The sequence below is a fragment of the Phyllostomus discolor genome, chromosome 3 (assembly GCF_004126475.2).
Source record: "Phyllostomus discolor isolate MPI-MPIP mPhyDis1 chromosome 3, mPhyDis1.pri.v3, whole genome shotgun sequence".
Lineage (NCBI taxonomy): Eukaryota > Metazoa > Chordata > Mammalia > Chiroptera > Phyllostomidae > Phyllostomus > Phyllostomus discolor.
Genome location: NC_040905.2, coordinates 173492858 through 173518690, shown reverse-complemented (window position 1 = coordinate 173518690; position 25833 = coordinate 173492858). Strand labels below are relative to the sequence as shown.

The 25833-nt window shown below is 47.2% G+C and overlaps 1 protein-coding gene across 1 annotated transcript in view; it reads left to right on the top strand.

Annotated features, from left to right (window-relative positions):
- Positions 1-25833, top strand: part of GNA14 (G protein subunit alpha 14) — a 161876-nt gene that overhangs the window by 127187 nt on the left and 8856 nt on the right. The window contains exon 3 of the mRNA XM_028530548.2: positions 25485-25639. Coding sequence (XP_028386349.1) covers positions 25485-25639 — 155 coding nt within the window. The remainder of the gene's footprint in view (positions 1-25484; positions 25640-25833) is intronic.

Sequence of the window (25833 nt, the reverse complement as noted above, 5' to 3'; positions counted from 1 at the left end):
ATTTGTTGAAAGACAAGCCTGTTAGCATTGTCCTGATCACCTTCTCTTTTCCTACTTATACAACCTCAAGGGCTCCCCCTTGCTGGGAATATCAGCCCAAATTCTGTAGCATGCAAAGTTTTCCATGAAGATTTCCTTTTGTCAAATCTATCACTGGCCATACCTCAACATCTTCCACTTGTGTTCCTTTGCTTTCTTACTGCCAGATCTTTGCTTACCTTGTCTCATCAGCTGTGAACGCCTTCCCCATCTCTGCCTTTATCCTGTCGTGCTCTTATAACTCATCTCACATGCTACCTTCTCTTTGAAATCTTTCTTGTTTCCTCCAATCAGTAGTAATCTCTTGTGCTTTCTGAAGCCCTATTACACTTTAGCTATAGGTTTCTTAGGCATAACTCTATCTTGTCAATGAGTTATGGTTGTAGATGTGTGAATATCTTAACCTCCTATGAGCTATTTGCAAGGAAATGGACATTGACTGAATCCATTGCAGAGTATTTCGTAGCCACCATGATTTGACATTGACACTAGATGGGATAAGACCCTAGTCATTTCTCACCCATGCTTTATACTCACTTGTATTTATTGTTCAGCCTCCCATTCTTCTCTTACCCATTTCTGCTCATTTAAAATACTATCCAGAGTCATCTGATCAGTCACCCTCCTTCCTAGCATGATTCGATGCTACCCCATGTTCTCAGGGTTCACTTTAGGCTCCTTACCCCTCCCCCAACCTCCGTCTCCCCACCTCTCCCTCACACACGTGCTGTCAGGCTCCTTGGACATCGTGAGCCTGCCATGTGCTTTCCGAGCATTCTCCCCTTCCCAGAGTGTGGGGGCCCTGGTAACTCCTTGCTGTCCTCCAAAATATAAATACTTCTCTCTGAACCTATTCTGTATTCTTCCCTTTCCCTGCCATCACTGAGTCCAAATAAACCCGGAGCCTCTGTATCTTGCATAGTCCCCCGAACATACAAAGGCACAGTTTTGTTTGTTTACACAATTATGTGTGGACACGTCTGCCTCCCCCTAAAGGCTATGAACTCTCTGAAGAGCAGAGACTTTCTTTTCATCTCTAAAACATCAGCAACTAGCCATCTGCCATTTAATGAATGCTTGAGTGAATGAAAATAAAAATCCAGGAATGCCTTTTGATTCTAAAGAGGAAACCACAGCCGATCAAGCCAATACTGTCCCCTTGTAGCCTCCTGAGGAAGAGGGAAAGTCAGAGCAGGTCTGCAGCACAACTCTCTGCATGATGTAATTCTCAGCCTCCTTCTGGGAAGCAGTGCACATTCCTGATGGAACGCTTGAGCAATCCTCTGATACTCCTAAATGATTAAGAACTTCTGGGAAGTTAGGCTTGTCCACCCAGCTGACTGACTAACCTAATAATCTTTTAACAGACTTTTCTTTTTCTTGTTGTTGGTATTTCCTTGCCAAGAGCTTGAAATGAGACTTTGATACAAACTTGTGAGCAAGTATCCTGGCAAGCTTTAAAAAAAAACAAAACACACACACAGTTCATCTTAAGACTATTTCTGGGCCTGCCCACTTTCATAGCAACTTACACGCAAATGCAGTATCTTGTTCATTTCTCTCTTCAGTCCACCTTCCCCTCCTGGCTTTCTGTGTCTGTAGAGGCGGCACATGCTGAGTGTGGAAGGTCGGATGTTGGTACCATGTAAAGGAAGCAGGAACAGGTGGTGTGCTTAGGGGTGAGAGCCTTGTGCAGTCACATATGAGAGAGGAAGGAGAAGGTGGAGCATCCTGGAACAGCTGAGACCAACAGACTGGCAGGGCACAGACATGGAGCACCTTGTGGGCTTGCTACAGAGCTAGATTTTATACATACACCAAACAATGAAATTGACCTTAACCAGTATCTTCTGCAGTTCAGAAACATGTACTGTCTATGATAGAAATTTTAAGAAAAATATCCTTATCAGTCAGGATAGACTAGGATATGCTTCAGAAGCAAATAATCCCCGAATCTCAGGGGCTTAGAACACCCAAGATTCATTTCTTGCTCACATGACATGTCCGATCAGAAGAGTGAAGGCTCCGCTTTGCACAGTTGTCACTCGGGACCCAGGAGACCAGAGGCCTATTTCCTTTGTGACCCTGTCATCCCAAAGCTTCATGGTTTGTTGCAACAGGGGAGACAAGATAGAGAAACATGCAGCAGCAATCAAGCAATTAATGCCAAGCAGATGATTCTTCTTGGAAGGGACAAGCTTCTCACATTTCTTTGGCCAAAGAATGCAGGAGTCACACCCAACTCCCAGGATGGCAGGAAAAGAGAATCTTTCCATATTCCCAGAAAGAGAGAAGCCCCCGAAATGTTGCTGAATATTAGAAAGGTCTATAGCACATGGCAAAATGGTACAAAGAGAGAATAGCAACTTCAGATCTTGGAGGGTGTTTTAGATTGTGATGACAAAGAGGACTCGACTGACCACTGTATGTCTCATTACAAGAGAGGATTTCAGATCTTTGGAATGATGGTGTGAGGAGTTTGGTAGGCCCTTTCAGCAGCAAAGCCACTTAGCTGGTGAAAATTATAACAACCACTTAAAAACTTCTGGACATTGTTCTAAGAGTGTACAGCAAATGGAGAAATGCTTGTTCAAGAGCATCCATAGCTCAGTAGGAACATCAAGAGTTGGTAGCATTTGAGCCATGACCTGTCCTCATGGGCCTCCTGGACTGCATGTGAGGGCAGCTCTAACCCACGCGGACGTGGCTGAGAAGATGGGGCCACTCTTACCAGCCTTCTCCTCAACGCAGAGTCCAGGGCTGTGGTTTCACTCTGGGTGGGGCAGGCTGCTGTCGTTCCTCATCCTCTCCAGCCCTGTGTGTGGAAGCACTGTCTCGGGCAAGCCTGGTTGAGAGGGCTGGGCTCCCTTTCCCCACTCAGCCCTTACTCACGGGGCAGGATCTCTGCCCCAGGCAGCACAGGCCGAGCATGCTGGGGCCTCAGTTGCCCCCACCTAAGTCTACTTGCAGGGTGGAGATTTCACGTCAGGAGGGCCGAGAAAAGAAGAGTAAGGATTATCAACTCTCCCGCACTTGCACACAGTAGGTACTCATTTGTAGCACAGAGGTTTCACTCCAGGAGAAGTGGGCTATTGTCCCCACCCCCAGCTCTGGCGTGGGAGTTCTACCCCGAAAAAAAGCCAGGATGTAAAAATGGCATTTCCACCAGGAAAACTGCCTTCACTTGGAATACAGCATGAAAAAGTTCATGCCTAAGGTCATTGTCAAAAACAAAGGAAATTTGGGCGGTGACTAATTAAGAAGGTGCTGGTGGCTCAGTGATGCTGGCAGCAATGAGCCAAGTGGCAGATGGAAGACAGCCAAGAGTGACTGTCCTGAGATCTCTGCCACCCCAGGGGCTCTGCAGGGGACTGTGTGCATGCAGAGTGCCAAAAACTGGCAACTAAAACCATATCCAGCAAAGCTAACTTTCTAAAATGAAGGCAACCCTCAGATGGTGCTGGTGGGAATAAAAAAAAGTGGGGCGGCTGCTTTGGGTGGCAGTTTGACTGTTCCTCAAAAAATTAAACACAGGCTTATGCGGTAATTCTATTCCTGGTTATCTATCTACCCAAGACAAGTGAAAACATACATCCCCATGAACACTCGCACACAAGTGCTCATAGAAGCATCATTCATAATAGTCCCAAAGTGCAGAAGACCCAGATGTGCACCACCTGATGCATGGTTAGATGTAGCATATTCGTGTGGTCGAATATTATTAGGCAACGAAAGGAAACGAAGCACTGACACACGCTGCAACATGGGTGAACCTTGAAAACGTCATGCTACATGAAATAGGCCAGTCCCAGAGGACAGCCCTCTCTTGTGTGGTTTCACTTGTCTGCAACTTCCAGAATAGGCCACCCCACAGCAATGGAGAGTGCACTGTCAGGTACCCAGAGGTGGGACAGTGTACGGGGGGATGGGGAGTGGCTGTGTGCCCGTTTCCTGGGGCTGCCACATCGCAGTGCCACGAACTGGGTGGCGTAAAACAGCAGAAATGTGTTCTCTCACAGTTCTGGAGGCCAGAAGTCCAAAATCAAGTTGTTGGGAGGGACATGCTCCCTCCAAATCCTCTAGGACAGAATCCTTCCTTGCCTCTTCCAGCTTCTGGCGGCCCCAGGCACCCCTGCCCTCCAGTATCTGTGTCAGGCCTCCCGTGGCGTTTTCCCCTTTGTGTGTGTCTGTGTCTGTGTGCAGTTCTTCCTCTTCTTATAAGGATACTAGCCAAACATATAAATGGCCTCGTCTTAACTTGATTACTTCTGCAGAGATCTTATTTCCAAATAAAGCCACATTCACAGGTACCGGGGGCTAATACTTCAGTGTATAATTTTGGGGACAGAGTTCAGCATATAACTAACTGTTAATGGGCACAGGGTTTCTTTTGGCATTATACAAATGTTCTAAAATTGATTATGGTGATGCTCGTACAGCTCCTGACTACCCCCAAAACCATCGACTGGCACATTTTCAGTTGGTGAGTTGTATGGTATGTGAGTTCTATCCGAGTTAAGTTGGCTTAAGGTAAAAGAAATATAGACATTCCCAAATTAAAAAAGCAAAACCAGCACTTGTGGCTAGTAGGCCTTTCTTAAAGGAATACTAAAGGAAGCTCTTCAAGCTGAAAGGTGGGCACACAGACAGTAATTCAAATCCACACGAAAAAACAGTTCCAGTGAAGGCAATTATGTAGGTAATGATAAAAGACAATTACACAGCACGTCTCTTTTTCTTGTTCTTTGCTGTGATTTAAAAGGCAGTGGCATACAAGAGAGGAATCCACACGTGCACTTTCCCCCACATGAGGCCAGAGTGACCCTGGCATCGCTCCCGAATTTTAGCTGTTTGTTTAGACTGGTTCTGTCCAGCTTCCAAGATGCTCCTGGACACCGAGGTCCTCTGGCTTTGTTCGGGGCTCACGGAGTGCTGGCCTGCTGAATTTGGCATTACTCTACCGCCACCCACTCCTGACATGGGGGCCAAGTAATCATTTTTGAGACATTTCTAGTTGCTTTGATCTTAGTTAAGAAACTATGTGTATTCTCTGCAGAAGAAACACAAACTTATCTAAAGCAAATCACACTTTCTAAATGACAGAAATGTTTGGCCAGAGTTAAAACTAAAGGTTAAGGATAAAGGTCCATGTTCTCCCGTGTGATCCCCTTGGCCCAGTCCTGCCCTCTGCTGCACAGGGAGGCTTTCTAGTGCCAAGGTCAGCGTTTGTCTTAGAACCACCACCCCAGCCCTGTGATGCAACCTTTTTTTTTTTTTAAATGACATAAACTGTTTCCAACTGTTTTCATTAGCAGCCCTGGGTCTTGGGTGTTTTGAGTATAGAATTATTATTGGTCTCACACAAATCGTGGCCACCCTTTCGGATGCACTGTTGCTGCGTCTGACCTTGACCAGTATCCCCGTGGCATCTTTTCCCATCCACCAGAGCAAACGAGTCTGTGTGTCGGTGTGTTTTATGATGGGAGGTTCAGCTGCCATTGGCTATAAAATCTAGAGAGAGCCAACATAACTCTGTTTCTGGAATGGTGTGTTTTTGTGTTCACAGCAGAGGTTCAAGATAAGAACTTGCTCTTCCAAGCTCTTCTTCCTCACTCCACACTTCTAACTCCAAGCTACTAATGCCCTGGAGGTGTTGCTGCCAGAGGTCTATGGGTGGGGATGAGGCTGCAGTCACCGCAGAGTTACCTCAGGAGAGAAACTCAAGCTGGTTCCTCGCCATCTGGAGAGACCACTAGAGCCCAGTGGGGAGGCCCGTGGGACAGCAGATCTGGTGGAAGACGTCGGTGCTCGCGCATCTGTGGATCCTAGGGGCAGTTTGAAGCTGCCTATTCTCCCTGAACCCTGAAAGGCCCAGAGAAGCTGCAGAAAGAGCGAACTAAGTTGGGAGAATGGAGGGAAGTCTGGGGAGCCTCCAGACACATTCATCCAGTACTTCATGAGGGAGCGAGCAGCAAGAGCTGCTGCATGTTTTCAGCAGGCCCCCTCCATTGCTGGTGTTCCAGTGGCCAGGCCGAGCACAGGCATGCTTGCAGAGGAAATGAACTGCCTATCTATTTAAGAGACATGGCCTGCTGGCCAGCTTGGCTGAGCGCATGCGCAGGGGAAAGAGAGCCAAAAGTCGGAGATCAGGTGTTGACAGGGTGGGTTCCTTCTGGCGCTCTGAGGGAGAAGCTGCTTGATGCCTCTCCCAGCTGCTGCTGAGCTCTGGCATCCTTGTCATTCCTCGGCTCGGAGATGCCGCGCTCCGATCTCTGCCCCCATCTCCGCATCGCCTTCTTCCCTGTGTCTCGGTGTGTTCCTGTCTGTCTCTTACAAGGACCTCTCACTGGACTTAGGGCCACATTGATCCTGTATGATCTTATCTGGAGCCGTACTTTAATTACATCTGCAAAGACACTATTTCTAAATAAGGCCACGTTCAGAGGCGGACCTGAATTTGGTAGAGACACTGTTTCAACACACTAGAGTTTGGAAGAACTTTTTAATGGGTTGTAGGTGCAGACCCATAACAGGGAAGCCAAAGCAGAGGAGGAAATGGACTCGTTCAGGGGAGGTGCGGGGAGGCCCCGGCACAGAGACGTGGGTGCTGCGGGAGTTTCTCCATGTGACTCTTCATTGGTGGCCTCCCGGGACTACAAACAGCTTGGTGGGCAGGACCCTCAGCCTGGGCCACTGTGAGGTTGGGGGATAGGGCAGAGCATGGAGTCACCTGGCAGCAGGTGCTGTGAGATGCGGGGTGGGAGGGGGAAGGCACATCCTGGGCCTTGTGGGTTGTGAGAGAGCTTTGTACCTATAAGTCAGAGGGGTTTGGGGTTGAGTAAGGACATATTATTATGCTTGGCTGCCAAGAAGCTGATTTGACATTTGGAAAATAAATAAAAATTGTTGAGAATGGGGCATTGCTAATATTCCGTAAATAGCAGGAGAAACTGTGGGCCCAGCCTCCGCTACAAGGACTGACCGGGGAGAGCTCAGGAAGGAGTGAGCAGCGGGACCTCGGAGATGAGGGGTTGAGAGCCCTGAGGTTTTCTCCTGCAAAAGATGGGGGTGGGGCCATCTGTGAGGGAGAGAGCCACATGGGGGCACTTCACAGTAGCAGGAAAGGCCATGGGTTTGTGGGCGGGTGAAGTAAAGAGCGTGCACGCAGAGGCAAATAGCAGGTTGTGTGGACAGACATACTGTGGCTGAATTCTGTAGGCAGGAGGGCATCCAGAGCATGGTAGGCTTGTGGGGCATTGTGGGCATCTTGTAGTAAGACAATCCCTCTGTTTCTTACTTTTTCTTTTCTAAATTGTTGTAAAACATACATAGCATGAAATTTGTCACTATAACTATTTTTAAGTGCACAGCTCAATGGAGTTAGTTAAGTATATTCATAGCATTGTGCATGTTCCTTACTTCCTATTGTGCATGAGGACGGAAGGTGAGGGCAGTGGGGTGGGGAGAGTACTAATGTGGGACGGCAGAAAGGGGCCCGTGAGGGTGTGGGCCTGGAGTCTTGGGTCAGGGCGACAAGCTGGTCCTCTCCAGCTTGTGATAAGAAAGAGCTTTGGTTCTATAGTCAAGCAGACTTCCTGGAACACTGCGGAGCAGAACAGAGAGGCGTCCTCCAGAGGAAAATGGGCACTGATGTCTGCCTTCTCCCTGCGAAGGAACAGTGACATTGACATTAGTAAGTTTACCTGGTGACAGACAATTTCTAAATTAGTTGGGTGACCACATTGTAAGGCATAAACAATGTGGAATACCAACTATACTTAAATAAAAAAAATAATTTACAAAAAGAAAAAAGAAGATACTTTAGCACAAGTTCTTTTCGAAAGCATGGGGCATCCTTATATTAAAAGAGAATTTGTTGTGTATCTGGAAATCAAACTTAACCGGTATCCTCTATTTTTACTTAGTAATCATATTCTGATAAAACTTGGATATCAGAGCTTGTTTAATCCAGAACTTACTTGTGGTGGAGTCTCTCACCACCAGTTCGTGGCCTGTAGGACACTTGCAGGCTCATGCACACGTGGTGAGCCCATCTCTGCACCCCAAATCCCCCCCCACCCCGTCACAAGCACAACCAAGACAAAGCACGGATGGCTCCCGCCAATACGCCTCAGGCCACATGGAGTTCCCTGGAGACACTTTTTTCCTCTCCACAGCTGCACTCTTTGGCCTGGTGTCACTGCAGTGGGCAATGACTGAGAAAGAACAGTATGGACCAGCCCAGTGCCTACTAGAGGCTGGCATTTCTCCTCCATAATCCCATCTAGAGAGCCCGGGACACACGCTCTGAGAATTGCAGGATAGGTCTGACTTATTGCACTTGGCATAACACCCTCTCGGTCCACCCATGTTGTCACCAATGGCGAGGTTTTAGTCTTCTTGTGGCTGAGGAGTGTTCCATTGTGTATGTGAGTCACATCTTTTTCCATTTATCTATTGATGGGCACTTAGGTTGCTTCTATATCTTGACTCTTGTAAATAATGCTGTGATAAACATAGGGGTGCAAATATCTTTCCAATTGGTGTTTTGAATTTATTTAAATATTGTCAGTAACATCGTGATAACTATGCATGGTGTCAGGTTGGTGCTAGACTTATTGGCATGATCACTTTGTAAGTTATAAAAATGTCTAATCACCAGGTTGTATACCCCAAATTAATATAATATTGTATGTCAGCTGTAATTAAGAAATAAAAAATATTTTTTAAAGGACCATAGCATAGGGGGGTTGCTGCAGTGGCCTCCCCCAGAACCAAGGATGAGGGAGCCTTTGGGGACCCGGGGTGCCCTGCTCTCTAGGGCTCCTCCCAGGCAGACTGGCCTGTGGGTTCTCATTGCCAGAGGAAAACAACCACCAAATATGCGTCAGGATTATAACCACCATTTCAAAAGCACATCATTAAAGCAAGCTGTGACCCAAATATTTGTTGTGGTGTGCTGAAGCTATTTTCAAGCTATTGAAAAGAATGGAAAAAGTGAAACACCACCACCAAAAAAAAAAATGGACCCCCCCCCCCCAGAGCAAGGAATGTTGTTGGATGATTCTCTGGAGGTTTCATGGCAATTATTTTGTTTTCAGACATACAAGCTTCAGGGTGGAGGGGAACCACCGCATCATTGGGGCACGATCCTGGAAGTTTGGAAGGCGGGAGGTGTGGTGAGGGCGTCTCCAGCCCAGATGGCTGTGTGTTTGAAATGACAGGCGTGCCAACGGGAAACACAGGCGCCTGAAACACGATGTTAAATTCCGTGCGAACAGGAGTGTGACCTCACGCAGCACCTTGGAAGCCAGGGAAATTGGCTGCCTATTTGTGAGCCTTTTCCCGCTCTGGTATGGGCTTGCCTGCTGGCCGCACAGAGCTGGTCACCAGAGCATCGAGGGAGCAGTTTGGACAGTCCAGGGACAAGGACAGGGGCTCGGTCCCCTTTTCACTCTTTTGCTTTATGACTGATAGATGCAACTTAACCCTTCTTCTACAATTTTATAAACGTCAAAGGACTTGCCAATAAAATTTGAATTTACAGGTCACTGTCCTCTAAGTGGTTAATATTCTACTAGCTTTGAAAGTAGCAGCAAATAGTAAAGCTATGCCTTCCACGAAACTCGAACTCTCAATCTCCTACTCTTGTGCCCTCTTTCTCTCAAAGAGTGAGAATGTCTCAGTCCTTATCCAGACGTTATTCACTCTGAGACGGACTTCAAGAGAAACTCCAGGCCATGTGACTGCGGCTAAAACTTGATGGGAGGGTATGAAGCAAGGACGATGAAGAGTCTTTCCACTATCCATGGGCTTGCAATCAGGCAAGCTGTCACTAGGTGGCGCTGTGAGTCATCGTGGCACGAACTGAATGGTGGCCTCTCCCCAGTCCTGGCTATTGATGGGCCCAGGTAAATATGTGAACTAATTAGCGTTACTTATTTTTCTGTCAACATCACACCTATTGATATTTATATAAAGCACAAACAACAATGAATTGATTTTAAGAATTGTTTATTACATAAATGACATCCTTTACAGTAAGGATTGAAGAATGCATGGACTGACATCAATGGCGAGTCTCCTGAATGTTTACTTCTAACTCTGCTTTTCACGTTCTATTTTAAGAAGAACACATTTTACCTCAGTTGCATGGTGTCTACCTGGACATCTTCCACGTGAAAAAGTCCAGGTCGTGCTTGGGGCTTGCAGTCAGATATTCTCTCCTACCGGCTCGCAGTTCACCACAGAAAAGCTTACTTGTTTCCAAGCCCTGCTTTTACCTCGAAATGCCCTTTTCCTCCTTTCCTCCGAGGAGAGCCTCGCTATTGAATTCTATATTCCAAAGAACTTCATTTTAGGTTGTCGGAGAGCGGTTGGCAGGCAAGGTATGCAATAATTCTTCTGGCTTTCATGTATGACAATATCTTTCTGGTCTGGAGGGTTTCACAGGCAACCACTGTCCCCAGTCCTTCCTCCCTTTAAAATGTAAATGTTTTAGCATTAGCTGAGCATGATGGTTAACTGCACTGCTCCTGGCCTCATGCACACCTGGGCTTGAATGGCTGCTCCACCTCTGCTACCTCTTCTTCTCTCTGAGCCTCACTTTCCCTATCTATTAAATGAGGCTATTTGAAGCATCTAATTTACAGGGTTTTTGTAAATGATCGAATGAGGTAACGTTTATGCAAGGTGGTCACATAATAATGGCTCATTTTATACTAGTTATTATGTTATTTTTTTTGTATTTGTGCCTTACTTTTTAGAAGCTACTTATAAGAATGTCTACCTTAAAAAGAAACAAAAAACTCAGTGCTAGAAAAATTTTGAATTAGGATAAAGAGTGAAGCTGGGGGGAAGTAGGACATAGGAATTACAGGGCACTGGCACTCATAAACTTTTCCTGAGTTTCTTGGACCTAGCCACATATTTGTTTCTGAGCTTCCCACTAGCTAAAGTGAAAAGAGAATCAGGTTCACTTATATAATTCCTATGGCTTACAAGGCAAAAACCTACTTGTCCCTCAAGGAGGCATAATTGTTCTTGGTCCTTACTTCAAAAAATATATATTTCTTATGTGGGGCATCATAGAGCAAAGGCAAACTGATATAAGACAGTAACCCCATCAATTGTCCTACATAAGGCATCATAGGCACTCCTTTACAATAAGGCCAGGGGAAAGTAAAAGGAGGTTATACTCCCTAGGACCATGAGTAAGACCATGTGGTAGGCAAGAGTTCTAAGATGCCCCCCACTCAAGATTTACTCTCCCCACTACAGGCTCCTCAGAATCCCTCTCCTTGAATGTGGGCAGGACCGTGAAGGTTGCCGCTCCTATAACCAGATTAATGTGATAAGCAAAAATGAAGGGGTTTTCTAGGGTAATTAAAGTTCCGAATCGGTTGACTTTTAGTATCCTGGGTGGCCTGACTTAATCAGCCCATTAGAGGAAGACCTAGAGGCAGGGAGATTCTCCTGCGAGTCTTGAAGAAGTAGCTGTCATGCAATGAGAGGACCACAACATGGCCAGGACCTAAGGGCAGCCTCTAGGGGCTGAGAATGCCTTTCAGTGACAGCCAACAAGAAAACGAGGACCTCAGTCCTACGAGTCAGTCATTGACAGAACTGAATGAGTTTGGGGAGGATCCTGAGCTCCAGGTGACGGCACAGCCCAGCGAACAATTTGATTTCAGTTTTATGAGACCTGAACAGATAACTCGGCTGCACTATGCTTGGCCTTCTGGCCTACGCAAACTGTCAGATAATAAAAGAACATCTTTTAAGCTGCTAATTTTGTGGCAGTTTGTTATGCAGCAATAGGAAACTATTTCAGATTATACCGCTGAAGTCCACAGTCTTTGGATAGATTTGGAAATAAAGCCTAGAGCATCGATGGAATTTTCCAAATTACATTTAACATAACATGACTATAGGAAGATGTTAACAGATGTGTCTTGACAGCACGAAAACGTTTATTGCAGACCCTGGCTGTTTATGTTTGCTCTGCTGGGGTGAGGAGCCACGGTTTTTGTGGGTTTTGTTTGTTTGTTTGTTTTCATTGTAACCAACAGCAAGATGCTGGATGACACTTGGGGAAGACAGTTTATGGAAAGACTGTGGTAGAGGCCATGTCTGGACAGTACAAATCAAGGACAAGGCCGAAGAAACAGCCTCAGAATGGACAGGACCCTGGGAATTCCTAGGGTCTCACTACAAGAAAAACCTTTACCTCATTGCCATCAAAATGAAAGAATTTCATCGGTTGCTTCTCCCTATCCCACTAGTATCTCACAGCTCTGCTCGGGCTGCACAGTCTCAGCGAAGGGGGGCTGGCCAACATTTAGCCACAGGACAGCGGGACTCCTGAATTAACAGACCCTCCAAGGTCCCCAAGATAGTTCCTGCAAGGCTGATGGAACCACACTCACTCACACACACAACTGGGAAGTCCTACAGTTTAAAGAAAACCTGGGAGACGTTGGTAGACTGTTTCAGACCTTGTCCTGAATTTATCTGGACAAAGAGCTTTTTTTCAGCATACTTACAACAAACACTTTGCCGAGTCGTGTTCTCTATAGCATAGCACTCTGGGAAATCCTGACTCAGGCCTAGCTGGACTATGCATACTTTAGACAAAACATCCATGCATGCCACTTGTTTCAACATTTGATAAGAGTCAGGCAGCAGAGAGATTGCTGATGAAGTCTCTGCCAGGGTCAGGAGTGCAGATACTCTTTGTTGCTACTTAAGGGGAAATCTAGACGCTTGACTTGTCCAGTGAGTTGGTGACTTTGGTGATGCCTGAGGCCTTATCAGAGACTGTAGTTGACAAGATGCTAAGCCCACATCTGCTGACAGGACCGGGAGATCTCTGAGGGATTCTGGGTCAAACAGCATTGTGATCAGAGGTATACTGGTCTTCGTCTTTACTGGACTGTCACTCTCTTAAGTCAGGCTCCATGGATTGCCCACTTCCCCTGGGACCCAGAGCCACTACCAAGTAGTAGGCAAGAAATCCACTCTATTGGACTCTGGGGACTTCAAGAAACCACACCCAGTTCTCTATGCAAATACCTACCTGCCGCCTAGATTTTTTATAGGGAGCTTGAAACTTGGTTACATGTTTGTACAGCTTTGAAATGCTTGAGGATTTACTCACTTTGCACCAATTTCAGTAAGTGTCCTTGCTCGCCCAGGCACTACAAGGGGCCCTGTGCAATTGCGTGGAAGAGTGGCTAAGTGCCTTTGCAGCATGTCGACTGGCGAGTTCCATCTGGGATGGAATAACCTGAGGTCCAGGGCCCTCAGGGTTACTAGTGAATTGTGATGGGAAGGGGAAAAGAGCTGAGGTGATACCATCTTTGGGGGGGGGGCAGGTAACTGCCTGTGATGGGGGGGGGCAGGTAACTGCCTGTGATGGGGGGGGGCAGGTAACTGCCTGTGATGGGGGGGCAGGTAACTGCCTGTGACGCTGTCTTCCAGCTATTTTGAGGTTAGAAAAGACGGAGGAGAGAGATGGGTGACATGTTGGTCATGCTAAGGATTCTTAGGGCCAACCCAGACGAGCCCTGACCCCGGGTCGCAGGGGCGGCAGCAGCCCCTTGTCCTTGCGATCCTGTGCTGTGCGTTCCTTGTACTTTACTGGGGGCTGTCTCTCATATCTGCAACTAGGTATGATTTACTCTTCCTCCCTCAGAAATTACAATGATTGCTTTGGGTTTTCCAGAAGAGTGATAATGGTGGGCATGTTTTCTTTTATACAGAAGGCTGTCCACAAGACTAAATATTTATGAAGTCTAATAGTGAAAGAGTATGTTCTTTAGCTCTACAGGTTGCTAATGCAGAAAAGATCACCCCACCACCCCACCGCATTTTATCAATGAGGAAACTGAGGCCCAAGGGTCCAACAGATTTATTCACAGCTCCTTATTGGTGAATGAGCTGAAATTACATTCCCAGGTCCCCGGTTCCTGAAGGAAATGTCTATAACATGAGTGCTCTCCCCGTGAGGCCTAACCCAGCCTTCTTGTTCTTAGGGCCACAGACAGCACTTCAGCACTGCCCTGGGGGGCCGTTTGGAATGACAGATCAGGAGAAAGCACAGAAGCGTCAAATCAGGGCACTAAATAGTGAAAAGGACATGTGTTTATGGTATGAGAGCTGAAACCAGAAGGCAGAGCCTCGCCGTGTGCCACCGTGGCTGGGGGCGTGGGCATCAGGCAACTCCTATTTTTTGCTGCTCTGTGCTCGCTTGTAAATGAAGGTTACAGATTTTAACGAGTAGGTAAATTTGCAAACGCAAAATCTGTGAATAATGAGGACCACCTTGTTTTGAGGTGATACATAAACACCAGGCCTTTAGGAAGGCACAGGGAAGTGGATGAGGGCTACCCACTATGGAGACTTCCCTGGGTGCCCGGCACCGCGCTGAGCACTTCATGTGTGTGGGGCTGACATAGTCCCCGTGCACTGAAATGTGGAGAGAAAAGGACAGCGCCTCATCTTGCCTTGATGTAGCCCATCCTGGAAATCAAGACTCAAGAGTAATGAGCATGAAGAGTCCTGGGTGGAGACAGAAAGGGCCATTTAGTCTGACCAGCTGGGAACCAGAATTCCCAAGTCCCAGAAGGCTGCGCCCCTGGGACAAGTGCCCTGAGGATGCATGGAGCCCCGGAATACAGAATGTCCCTCTGCCCAGCACCAGTTTACAGTCTGTCGGGGCCGCCCAGTCCCACTGATTTCCCTGCTCTCTGCCGTTTCTGGCCTTCATGTTTTGTTAGGGAGGAGAGGCTCTCTGAATGACTGTGAGGCACACCGGAGTTTCTAGCCTTGTGGCTGGGCCCTAGACGACCTTTAACCCGAGACATCCAGATAAGCCTCTGGCTTGGTGCCATGGGAAGAACTTTATTTCTTAACAGTTGTCCTTCAGCTCAGCCTCGGATGTGCCTGCCTGGCTGGTGTCACTGAACTAACTCTTGAATCTTGCATTTTCTTCATTTTGTGGGGTTTGAATAGGAAACTTGTTTTATAGGAGTAGATGGGAGGGTTTTTTGAGTTGCCTTAAAGAATATTCCCCTATTACAGTGGCTTTTCTTGAATGTCAGTAGTACTCTGGGAAGAATATGGGACCTTTCACCTACTCCAGGGCCCACCCGGGGGCGTGGATTTCAGGGTGTCTGGAAACGCCTGGCCTTGGTCCCCAACTGGTGACACAGCATAGACCTTATGAAAACAGTCCTTAGGAAACAAGGACATGATAACCTGGGCTGCTTAAGGGAGTAGTGAAGGAGAAAAAGAAATGGAAACATTTGCAAAATTTGGTGAAAAGGAGTGTGAATCAGAAACAATCCCAGCTTTCTCCACCGGGTGGTGTTTTGTTTAATTTTACTGTCTGTTTCCAGTCACGGGGCGGCTAGCTCCACATTCCAGGCCGGGTCTGGGCACTGCCCTTCGAAAAGTCTGAACAGTTGGGGGAATTTACTTAGGTAGAATTCTCTTGCTTTTCATACTAATCGATTATACTTTTTCTTTTTAAGCCTGATACTATATTTTAATTATTTATTTTTTTAATTTAATCTTTATTGTATTTTTTCCCTGACCATTTAGTCCCCTTGTACCCCCTCCTCAGCAATCACCACGCTATTGTCTATGTCCATGAGTCCTTTTTCCTTTTTACTCAACCCCGCCACCCCCTAACCTCCCCTCCCCTAGCTGTCACCCTGCTCTCCATCTACGAGTCTGTCCCTGTTTTCCTTGTTAGTTCAGTGTGTTCATTAGATTCCACATATGAGTGAAATCGCATGGCATTTGTTCTCTAGAGGATTCTCTTTGTACACTCTACATGCCTTTTTCCATCACTCCCACAAGGACTGAACACTTGAGCACAAAGAAAATTTTTTCACAGCCATAGTCTTGTACCTAGCATTGTGCTTGGCAAAGAGTGGGTGCTTCACTGCTCTGTGCCCACTGATTCGACGACTGAGGGAGTTAGGGTTACAGCAGTTTTTACTTGGCACACTTGGTTAGAGATTCTTCATCTACACCAGGGCTGGCATGCATTTTCTGTGAAGGGCCGGAGTAAGTATGACAGGCTTTTGCACCATGCAGACTCTGTTGCGACAATTGGCTGCTGATGTGGTTGTGAAAGCAGCCAGACATTGTGCAGGGTGTGGCTGTGTTCTCACCCAACAGAAGTTAATTCACACAGGCGGGCAGAGACCTGGATTTGGCCACGGCTGTAGCTCGCCCTGATCTGTACAAAAGCACACACAGGCACGGCACCCACCTTAAAGATCCCTGTGGTGAAGAGAAGAGACTTTGGGAATGTGTGAGTGGCAGAGGCAATGCTAGGTGTCCACCAAATCCCATGCCACTTCCCACCTAGCATAGGAAGACCACGTCTCCCAGCTTCCTTAGCAGGCAGGTGGCATCTTGTGACTCATTCTGGTCAATGAACTGTGTGTCCAGGAGGGAAGTCCACCCCATTCAGACCTGGCCTGTAAAATGAGCAGCCCACTGCTCCATGCTCCCCTCCCTCTCCTGCCAACCAGGTGAAAAGAATCCAGCACAGGACCCCAGGGCCCTGGGAGTCAGCAGGGACACTTGATAGGGGTTCCTGGGTCTCTGCAGAGTCCTCTCCACCCGCACCCTTGACTCATAGTGGACTGAGAAGGAGTGTGAAGCGCACCTGTGTGTGTTAAGGCACTGAAGTTTCTGGGTTGTTAGCCTGCCCTCTCTAATAATATCGAGCTTCAGCTCAGATGTGGACAAACGAAAGAAACTAAAAAACAAGAAGAGCTCAGAGTTGTTATTCCCTCCTGCCCGACAAACCAGTGGTTTTTGTCTGGGGAGAAGCGGGTGAGAAGACTTGGGAGCTCACACTCCTGGAAAGTGTGTGCGTGGGAAGTGGTACTGCCGTTTGGGTCTGAGAAACTGGGACCTTGAAGAGAGAGAGCCAGTCAGGGGGAGGAATGGGGCGGGTGGGGGCAGCAGCTATGAGACCAGAGATAAGAGGTTTTTTAAAAAGTCATACATGGGCCCTGGCTGGGCAGCTTATTTGGTTAGAGAGTCGTCCTGATATGCCAAGGTTGTGGGTTCGATCTCCAGGCAGGGCACATACAAGAAGCAATCAATGAATATATAAAATAAGTGGAACAAAAGAATCAACATTCCTCTCTCTCTCTCTCTAAAATCCATAAGTAAAAAATTCAAACAAAAATAAATATTGTACCTGAGCCACATGACCCTTGTACCCAAATGTGGCCTGGTATCTTCGGCACAACGGCTCATCTGTGGGGGCTGAAAATGGGTTCCTTTGCTCTGGCCTAGGACCTCCCTATCCCAACGTCATTTCTTTCTCTCTCTCTCCAGGGGTGTATAAAGTAAACTTTGTAGCCTTATAATAAATCAACACTGAAACTTCAGTGGCTCGGTGATATTTCTCAGTCATATCCATCTCCATCTGATGTGAGATGGTGGGTGGCGGGCTGTGCTCCACACTGTCGCTGGGGGGCGCCCCTCCCCTGGGCCCTCATTGTCTTCTCCTTTCAGCCGAGAAATGGGAAAGGAGAGAGTGGGGGAGGTCGCATCACCTCAGCCCGAATTCCGTGGCGCAGGACTCAGCTACAAGGTCCCGCTGACTTCAGGGTGACGGGGAAATGTGAGCCCAGAGGCGGCTAACGCAGGATTTGGGGACCCACAGCAGCCTCTGTGTCAATGGGAAAACACTCTGACAACCAACTTTACAAATGAATGTTTAGAATCGAAGTTCTCTTGAATTGAGAATTGTTATAACAATAAACCTTTCTTTACCAAATGCCATTGTCTAGAAAGGCCACGGACATAATCCAATACTGAGGAGAGACTGCGAGGCTACTGGAAGCCGACAGGGGGAGCAGAGTGTTCGTTACTTTCCCTGTGAGGAGGGGGTTGTAGGGGGCACCCCTCCCCCCAGCCTACACCTCTGTGGTCCTCCTCCTCCTGCTTCTCTGCCTTTCCCTGCAGGCTCTGTCTCTCAAGGTCAGGACCCCACAGTCACTCCTGGCTCCGTCTGGGGAGGGCCTGGGTGGGTCCTGCAGACACTGTGCCATTCCTCCCAGCAGGCTCTGCGGGCACACAGGGGACAAATCTTCCCTTTGCTCATTGGAACTGTCTCTCCTGACACAATTTTGATGTGCTGGGAGGGGCAGGGCAGATGGTGACAGGGGTGGACAGTCCCAGCTTGGCATATATCTGATGATCATATTCTCTGTCCTCTGAACCCAGTAAAACTCGCCCCAGACAGATGATTTTTCTGATAAGCAAATTGCATTGGCGAAATATACTCATTCCTTTTTTGAGGGGCTATCGGGTGCTGTTGCTGAGTTATACCTTGAATATGTTCAGCCACCGTGGGACCTGAGGGGGTTCAGGTGCTCTCCAGTGCATCTCAGGGGAAGAAAGGTAGGTGAAAGGTCATATAGCAAAGAACTGATCTGGTCCCATCCTTTAACACGGCTGCTTTTGGCAATCACAGTTAGGAATCCATGTTCATGAACACAAGAAGGGGATGGGGGGATGTGGCCTACGTCTCCTTCCTCACACCAGGCCACGTCTGTCTGACATCTCAGCCCATCCCCTCACTCATCCCCAGCTGAAATCTCTTTCTTTGATCACTTAGTGTTTGTGTAGATCTGATGTAGTTCCCACCAAATGCATAGCTGTCATTATGAAATCCTCAAGGTCAGGGCCACAGTCCTATTTGCATTCTCAGATGGCAGTCCTGGATGTAGCATTGAGCAGCTGTGAGCAACTGTGAACTGGACGGTGACTGATCTGGCTGTCAGGACCCAGCTGAGTGTGGGACATTTAGGCCACCCCAGTGGGGGCCTAAGCTGCTACCACCACCTGGGCCTAAGGTTATAGGGGATTTTGCCCCCCGCCCCTCCCACCAAAGAATTGAATGGACCAGAATGGAAGGTCCTATGTATCAATTTGGGCTTGATTAGGAAATCAGAGTTAGGCAGAGTGATGTAGAATAATGGCTTTAATGTAGAGTAATGGCTTTATTGTAAGGAGTGTGCTGTGTATAACTGTTGGAGATGTGAGGAAGGAATTGGAAACTGTCGTTTCTGCATATCTGGTGGCAGGACAGTAGGCCTGGCAGTCAGGGACAAAGCTGGATCTGAGGCAGGCAGAGCAGAGACAAACTGGAGCCTGGGAAGAAAAACCAGAAACCATGAAGGCAAAAAGGACCCATGGGAACCAAGTGGAGCAGCATGTGTCCCTCACCACCTGCGTGTCGACAGTGTAGGTGACTTGTAGAAGCAGCTGGCCTCCTTTGCCATGGCCCTGCACATGTGTCTGCCCCAGGACATGGAGAAGCTGCCTCAGAACATGGAGAAGCTACCCTGGACATGGAGAAGCTGCCTCAGGACGTGGAGAAGCTACCCTGGACATGGAGAAGCTGCCTCAGGACGTGGAGAAGCTGAAGGAGGAGATCTGAGTGGGAGCAGAGGGCCCGGTCACTGCCCCATGCAGTGAGGTTGACCAGAAGACCAGCCGCTGTGCGCACTGCAGCAGCACTCTGACCTTTAGAGTATGGTCACCATTGTTTCACCTCCGACTCCCGAATCTCTTTCACATTCCTCTCGTGTGAGAAGGGGGATGTTAGCTGAACCTAGTGTGGTAATCATTGCACAGCACACGTAAATCAAACCATCTCATTGCACACTTCAAACTTATACAAGTTTATTATATACAAGTCCATGATTTCTCAGTAAGACTGGGGACGAATAAACAAAAATTAAAATTAAAATGTGAAAAAAATTCCCTAAATGTAAAAAAGTTTGTTTCCTTTTCCTGCCAACCCTAAAGCAGAACCACACAGGGTGTCCTGGGAAACATGCTCAGAACCTAACCGAGCAGCCACGGCTGCACCCCAGCTGCGTTGGGAACAGCCACCATGGCTGCAGGTGTTTGTGCCAAAGAAACTTGTTCCTGCAGCCTTTGGGAAGAACAGTTTCAGTGAGACCCACTGAAGTTTTGGCTGACAGGAAAAGATCAAGTGACTCGCCCTTTCATGCCGACACTTTGTGGCCAGTGAATTCTGTCATTTTTGTTGGAGAGAAGATGAGAAAGAGGAGGATAAATATTGTAGTAGGAATAAAGATTTCCTTTGGATCTTGAATAGGGTTAGAGGAGCTTATTTAGAAAGCGTACTTTCCTGTGTGAGTGAGGTGGGAGGTTGCTCTGCACAAGGAGAAGTCTGGATGCCGTCCGGCCGGCAGGGAAGTGTTCGATGCCGGCAGCGGGGGGTGGGTGGGCCGGTGACAGTGTGTCCATAAAGCAGCTGGAATTTGATCAGAAGGAGCTGGAAAACCACATTTTTAACGTGAAAATCTTAAGAAATGGTCACTTTTGTAAACATTCTAGATGTGCTTCAAAACAGTAAGTATTCTATGGTTATTTTGAATATAAGGCTCCACCTATGTCCATAAGGTCAAATTTGGTGAGAACGATGTTTGAATTGTCTGCATCTTCACTGCATTTCTTTTATCAGTTACTGAGAGGTACGTTAACATTCCCTATAAAATGAGACTTGTCCATTTTGCCATATCCAAGAAATTTTGCTCTCTATATTTTGAGCTTATACATACAACTTCTGAACAGTTGTTGTTCTGAAATTTTGGTCATTTAAAATATCCTTACCTCTTTTAAGTAGTACAAATGGTAGATACAAAATAGACAGGGGAGGTTAAGAATAGTATAGGAAATGTAGAAGCCAAAGAACTTATATATATGACCCAGGGACATGAACTAAAGGGGGGGAATGTGGGTGGGAGGGGCTGTGCAGGGCAGAGGGGAATAAAGGGAAGAAAATGGGGTAACTGTAATAGCATAATCAATAAAATATATTAAAAAATAAAAAATAAAACAAAACATCCCTATCTCTTATGTTTTTAACCTTAAAGTCTACCTTTTTCAGCCTTATTGTGGTATTATTGATAGATAAACATTCAAGTCCACTTTTATACTAATAGAGTCTCCAGCTGCCTTTGCGTTAGTGTTTGCATGGTATAGCTTTTTCCATCTTTTTATTTGTTGCTGCTTTTTGGAGTTGTCTTTTCTCCTTATGCTTGGCTATTTTTATTGATATGCTGGACACCCTTGAGCAAAATACTTTGAGGGTAAGAAAGATGTTATCTTCCAAACTTCAAAAAAGAATTTCCTTTTCTTATGTCAGTTGTCTAGGGACATTCAATTCTGAGACTGTGCTGATTCCAAGCTGAGCTTCAACTCCCAAAGGGCTTTTCTTGGGGACCCCACCCGAGAGCCAGAGGGCTTCCAAGGGCCTTTTGCTCTTGTTCGGCCTTAAACTTCAATCCCTGTCCCCTGGCCCTGTGAGTTTAAAGCGGGGGCTGTCCCACCGGTCAACCGCCCCTTCCAGAAGCAGCAGAAGCCGCAGGGCGAAGGCCTCCAGAATGTGGGGTCCACCTCCTTGCATGTCGCCCTTCCCTACATTCGGGCCCACCAAGGATTTACTATTTCTTTAGTTTCCTGATATTTTTGAACATATTTTTGAAAACACTTTTCTCACCATTCCTAGCTGTCTTTAATAGAAGAGTTGATCTAAATTTTCCCAGTTTCCTTGACCAGAAGGTCCTCATTTATTTTCTCTAGAAAAAAATTCTTTCTCTCACATAGTTGTCCTTATTATGTTTGGGATGGTTTAAAAACTGATGGTTATGGAGCACTGAGATTTTACTTCCTAATTTTCGTTTGGGAGGACATGTCGTGCAATTCTGGATCTTGATGTAGATGTTCAAACAAGTAGGGGTGACTGTACAGAAGTCAGAAGTACGGTGGTGCAGAGAGCTTTCATTTTCAGTCATGTATTTTGTTTTAATCTCACTTGTTTTCACAAAGTTTGTGAGGTCATAGGTACTACATGTGACAGCAGACACTTAAAATATCGTTAGGCTTTTCTCATCGAGAACATGTTGATGAATACAGGTTTTAAGGACAATGCTTGAACACCTGATGCAGGAACAAGAACTCTGGCTTCCTGGCCAGAGGAGACTCTCCCTTTGTCATTGAGAAAGTCGGTCTGGGACAGAAAGTGCAAGCCCTGTGGCTGCAGTCTGTGCCGGCGTATGGGGCTTTCCCAGGGAGGGTCTGGGGGAGAGGGGGGCTGCCTGCTGGGCCCTGGATTCCAGCCAGAGAGGCCCGCTGGGCTCCACGGAGTCTGTCACCCAGGCAGCCGAGGGTCCATGTGTGAAACCAGCAAGGCGCCACTTCGTGAGCAACTCCTCTTACTGTCACCCTGGGAAATTCCAAGCGAAACACATGTAGGACATCTGTTTTCCGTGTTCCTCCTCCAGAGCAGTGGGAATGCTGGTTTTGTTTGAGAAGGGGGGAGGGGAAAAGCCAGATAGGAGCCCAGTGTTTGAGAAAGTGGTCCTGTTTCTGTTGTATCTGCTCCATTGGCTCCTTTGTGATTTTCCTCTCTCTTCAATGAAACGATGCGTTAGGCAATTCCCATTCAATGTGCTCCTCTAGTCTAGGGCTCCCCTGAACTACAGACCCATTGTGATCACCTGCACGTGTCCTGAACATCTTAGATGTCGGCTACCTCAGAGTCAGCATGTCCCAGAACAATCCTACATCGTGACTGTGAGAGGAGGCAGAGATATCTGTAACATCCCTGATGGTTCTCCAGTGCTCCCTCTTCTCGGGGAAGCAGAGGAGGACGCCCAGGTCACCAGAGCATTTCCTCCTCGGAGACTTTCGGTCCTCCAGCTCCCGGTGCCCCTGCCGTGACCCAAAGAGGCTTCCATCCTGCCCTGGCATCCTTGTGCTATTATTTCCTTTGTGATTTTCTGTCCGGTAGATAGATATTTTATGCTCACCACAAATGTTTATTGGGCATTTGCATCGATAGAGAGCACCTAGTATTTGCCAGACACTGCTGCCCTGGGTTCTGGGATGTAAGCACCAGTAAGACATGGATGGACTCTGCCCTTGCGGCGTTTCCTGACTTGTGAAGAGACAGAGAGGAAAGCAGACATTTTAAGTTTAGATGGTGGGGCTAAGCACAGATACTTTAAATTCAGAGGGTGAGGAGAGACCATGTGATCCTTTGGGGAGGAGGTAGGGGGGAGAGAGGAGGGGGAGTGGGAGACAGTCCTTCTGTTTGATACAAACACTGTCCAGCTTCTCCATTTACCATCCCCTCTGGCTGAGAACAGGGCGGAGGACCAAACGTGCTAGTGGGCAGGGTCAGAAGCTGTGGTTTAGGGGCTATCGATGTGTCCTGTTCTGCAAACAAGAAATACTGGGATGACCAAAAAGTGATATGGTTTTTTTCCATAAAATAAAAGACACGTTTTTCATTTTCATGAATGACTTTATTGATTTGGATATTTTGAGCATGTTGGCTGTCTCTTGCAAGGTATATCATTAATTGAGAAGAATTAATGTTCAATTTGATCCATGGAGCATCGTCCAGTGAGAACTCTACAGCACGAAACTTCGCAAGCCACCTTTGACATGTTTGATCAGTCACAGCACCTTCCCCATACCCTGCACAAATCTTTTTTTGTGTTCAGTTGTGTTTTTATGTTCCTTGAAATAATAAAGCACAATATGATGAGAATGTTGCATATTTTCTCCCATCTTCAATGTTAAAATGGCTGCACAAAAGTTCACCAATTTTGGCTTTGATATGACAGCTATCACAATGCAATCTAACCATTGTTTTCCAATGAAGTTAAAGACAAGTGCTAATAGAGTCATCTTACAGGAAAAAACAAATGAACTTTTTGGCCAGCCCAGTCTTTATTAGGCATCTGCTACGATAATAAGGCTACTTCTATTTACATTTGGGTGATTCTTTATAAATCAGGTTCCCCTGAAAATCACTGGCTCCTTTGACAAATGAGGAAGCTGAGGCATGTAACTTGTTGGGGTCTTTAAAAGTCTCAACTGCACTACTTAGAACCTAGGGTCCTGCAAGCCACCCAGAGCACTGCCTACTGACCCACCCTTCGGTGACCTTGTTTGATAAACTGCCCACCTGAGGATCCCATAAGCTTGCGGAAGCCTTTAAATCTGCTCCAGTGATGAGTGCGGTGCAAAGGCATGTTGATTTCATCACAGCCCTCGGTCATGCTTGAGATGCTTGAGCTGGGTGAATCTAGATCTCCCTGTTCTCTGGCTTCCTGCTGGATTACTAATGAGAATGAGCAATACAAGATAAGAGCAACTTTTCCGGGGTACCACGTATACCCGTGGAGATCACAGCTGCCAAATGGATGCTTTGCTGACTCACAGCTGCCAGGAGCAGCCAGCTCTGCATGATGTAATTGCTGTGAGATTCTGCAAGATGGGAGAGTGAAGAAGGGGCCGGGCTCCTGCCTTTCTCGGCAGAATTCTCTTGTCTGCCGAACTTGCAGCCAAGGGTGGGATGCCGAGTCCCGGGGACTAACACCTGGATGTGTTGTGGATGCAGGCCAACCTTATCGTGTTCATTTGCTGAGGTTTGGAAGGATTTCTGGTCTTGTGCTAGCCTTCCAATGTTTCAAAGAGATGATGTATGTAGAACCCCTGGCACATAGTAAGTGGGCAGTAAACAGCAACTGCTGTAATAACGGTAATTGCAATAATCATGACCTTAATTACTGAAATAATAGGGCAATAGCATTAGAGCAGTAATTATTTAATAATGATAGCAATAATATGCATACTAACAGTATAGCAATCAGTGGCATTGGGATGGGGGCTGCTGGGGAGGGGGGCTTCTCCCAGTAAGAGTTTTACCAGTGACGTGATAATAAAAAGCAGACTCTGAGAACTCTGTGTTCTCTGTTCAGTTTTGCTGTAAACCTAAAACCGCTCTAAAAAATAAGGTCAGTTAAAAAAAAATTTGTAAGAGGAAAAAGAGAGTAGACTGGCAATTAGCCGGTGTCACTATTGGTTTTCAATTCTCTAAAGACAGTGCACGCCCTTGTTGCTTCCACCCACACCTCCCACACCGCCTTCGGCAGCACGCCACTGACAGGAGCAATGGCTATTTTTAAATTGCCCCACTGGCTATGCAGATATTCAAGTAAGTAGCATGTTAAGGATGCTCAGCTGGCCCAGGGTTTCTCTGTTCATGACTGGGTGTTGAGTGCTAGTGAAGCTGGCCTCCGAGTATTGCTGGGACCAAAAGTTACACGTGTTGGGCTCTGTGGTTCTCTCTGCCAAGCGCTGCGGCCACAACAGCCCCACTCAGTGCGGCTGCAGCTGAGTGGTGTGGCTGTGAGAAGACCCTCTGGAGGGCACCTACCATACCCGGCACCCACCATACCCTGGCACCTACGATCTTCCCTAATCCACGAACCAGGCCAGGTCTTGTCCCCAAGTCCCGAATGGGTTGGCTTCCTTTCCTTTGTTTAATAAAAGGTTCTCTTCCCTCTGAGTAGGAAAATGCCCGGCTGATCAGAGAAGTGGAAGTAGACAGGGTCTCCACACTCTCCAGAGAGCAGGCACAGGCCATCAAGCAGCTCTGGCTGGACCCGGGAATCCAGGAGTGTTACGACAGGAGGAGGGAATACCAGCTGTCAGACTCAGCCAAATAGTGAGTACAGAGCCCAGGGGGCTTTCAGGCCAGCATGCTCTGTGTACCTCAGGGGAGCTTCTCCTGGGGAAAGGCAGCTGTGTCTAGCTCGGGGGCAGCACTGCCTCCCTCCTGCTTGTCTGTATGCCCCTCTTGCTTCGCGGTGAGCCTCTTCCCACCTACTAAAACCTTCAGTCCCTCTGTGGATCCCAGAT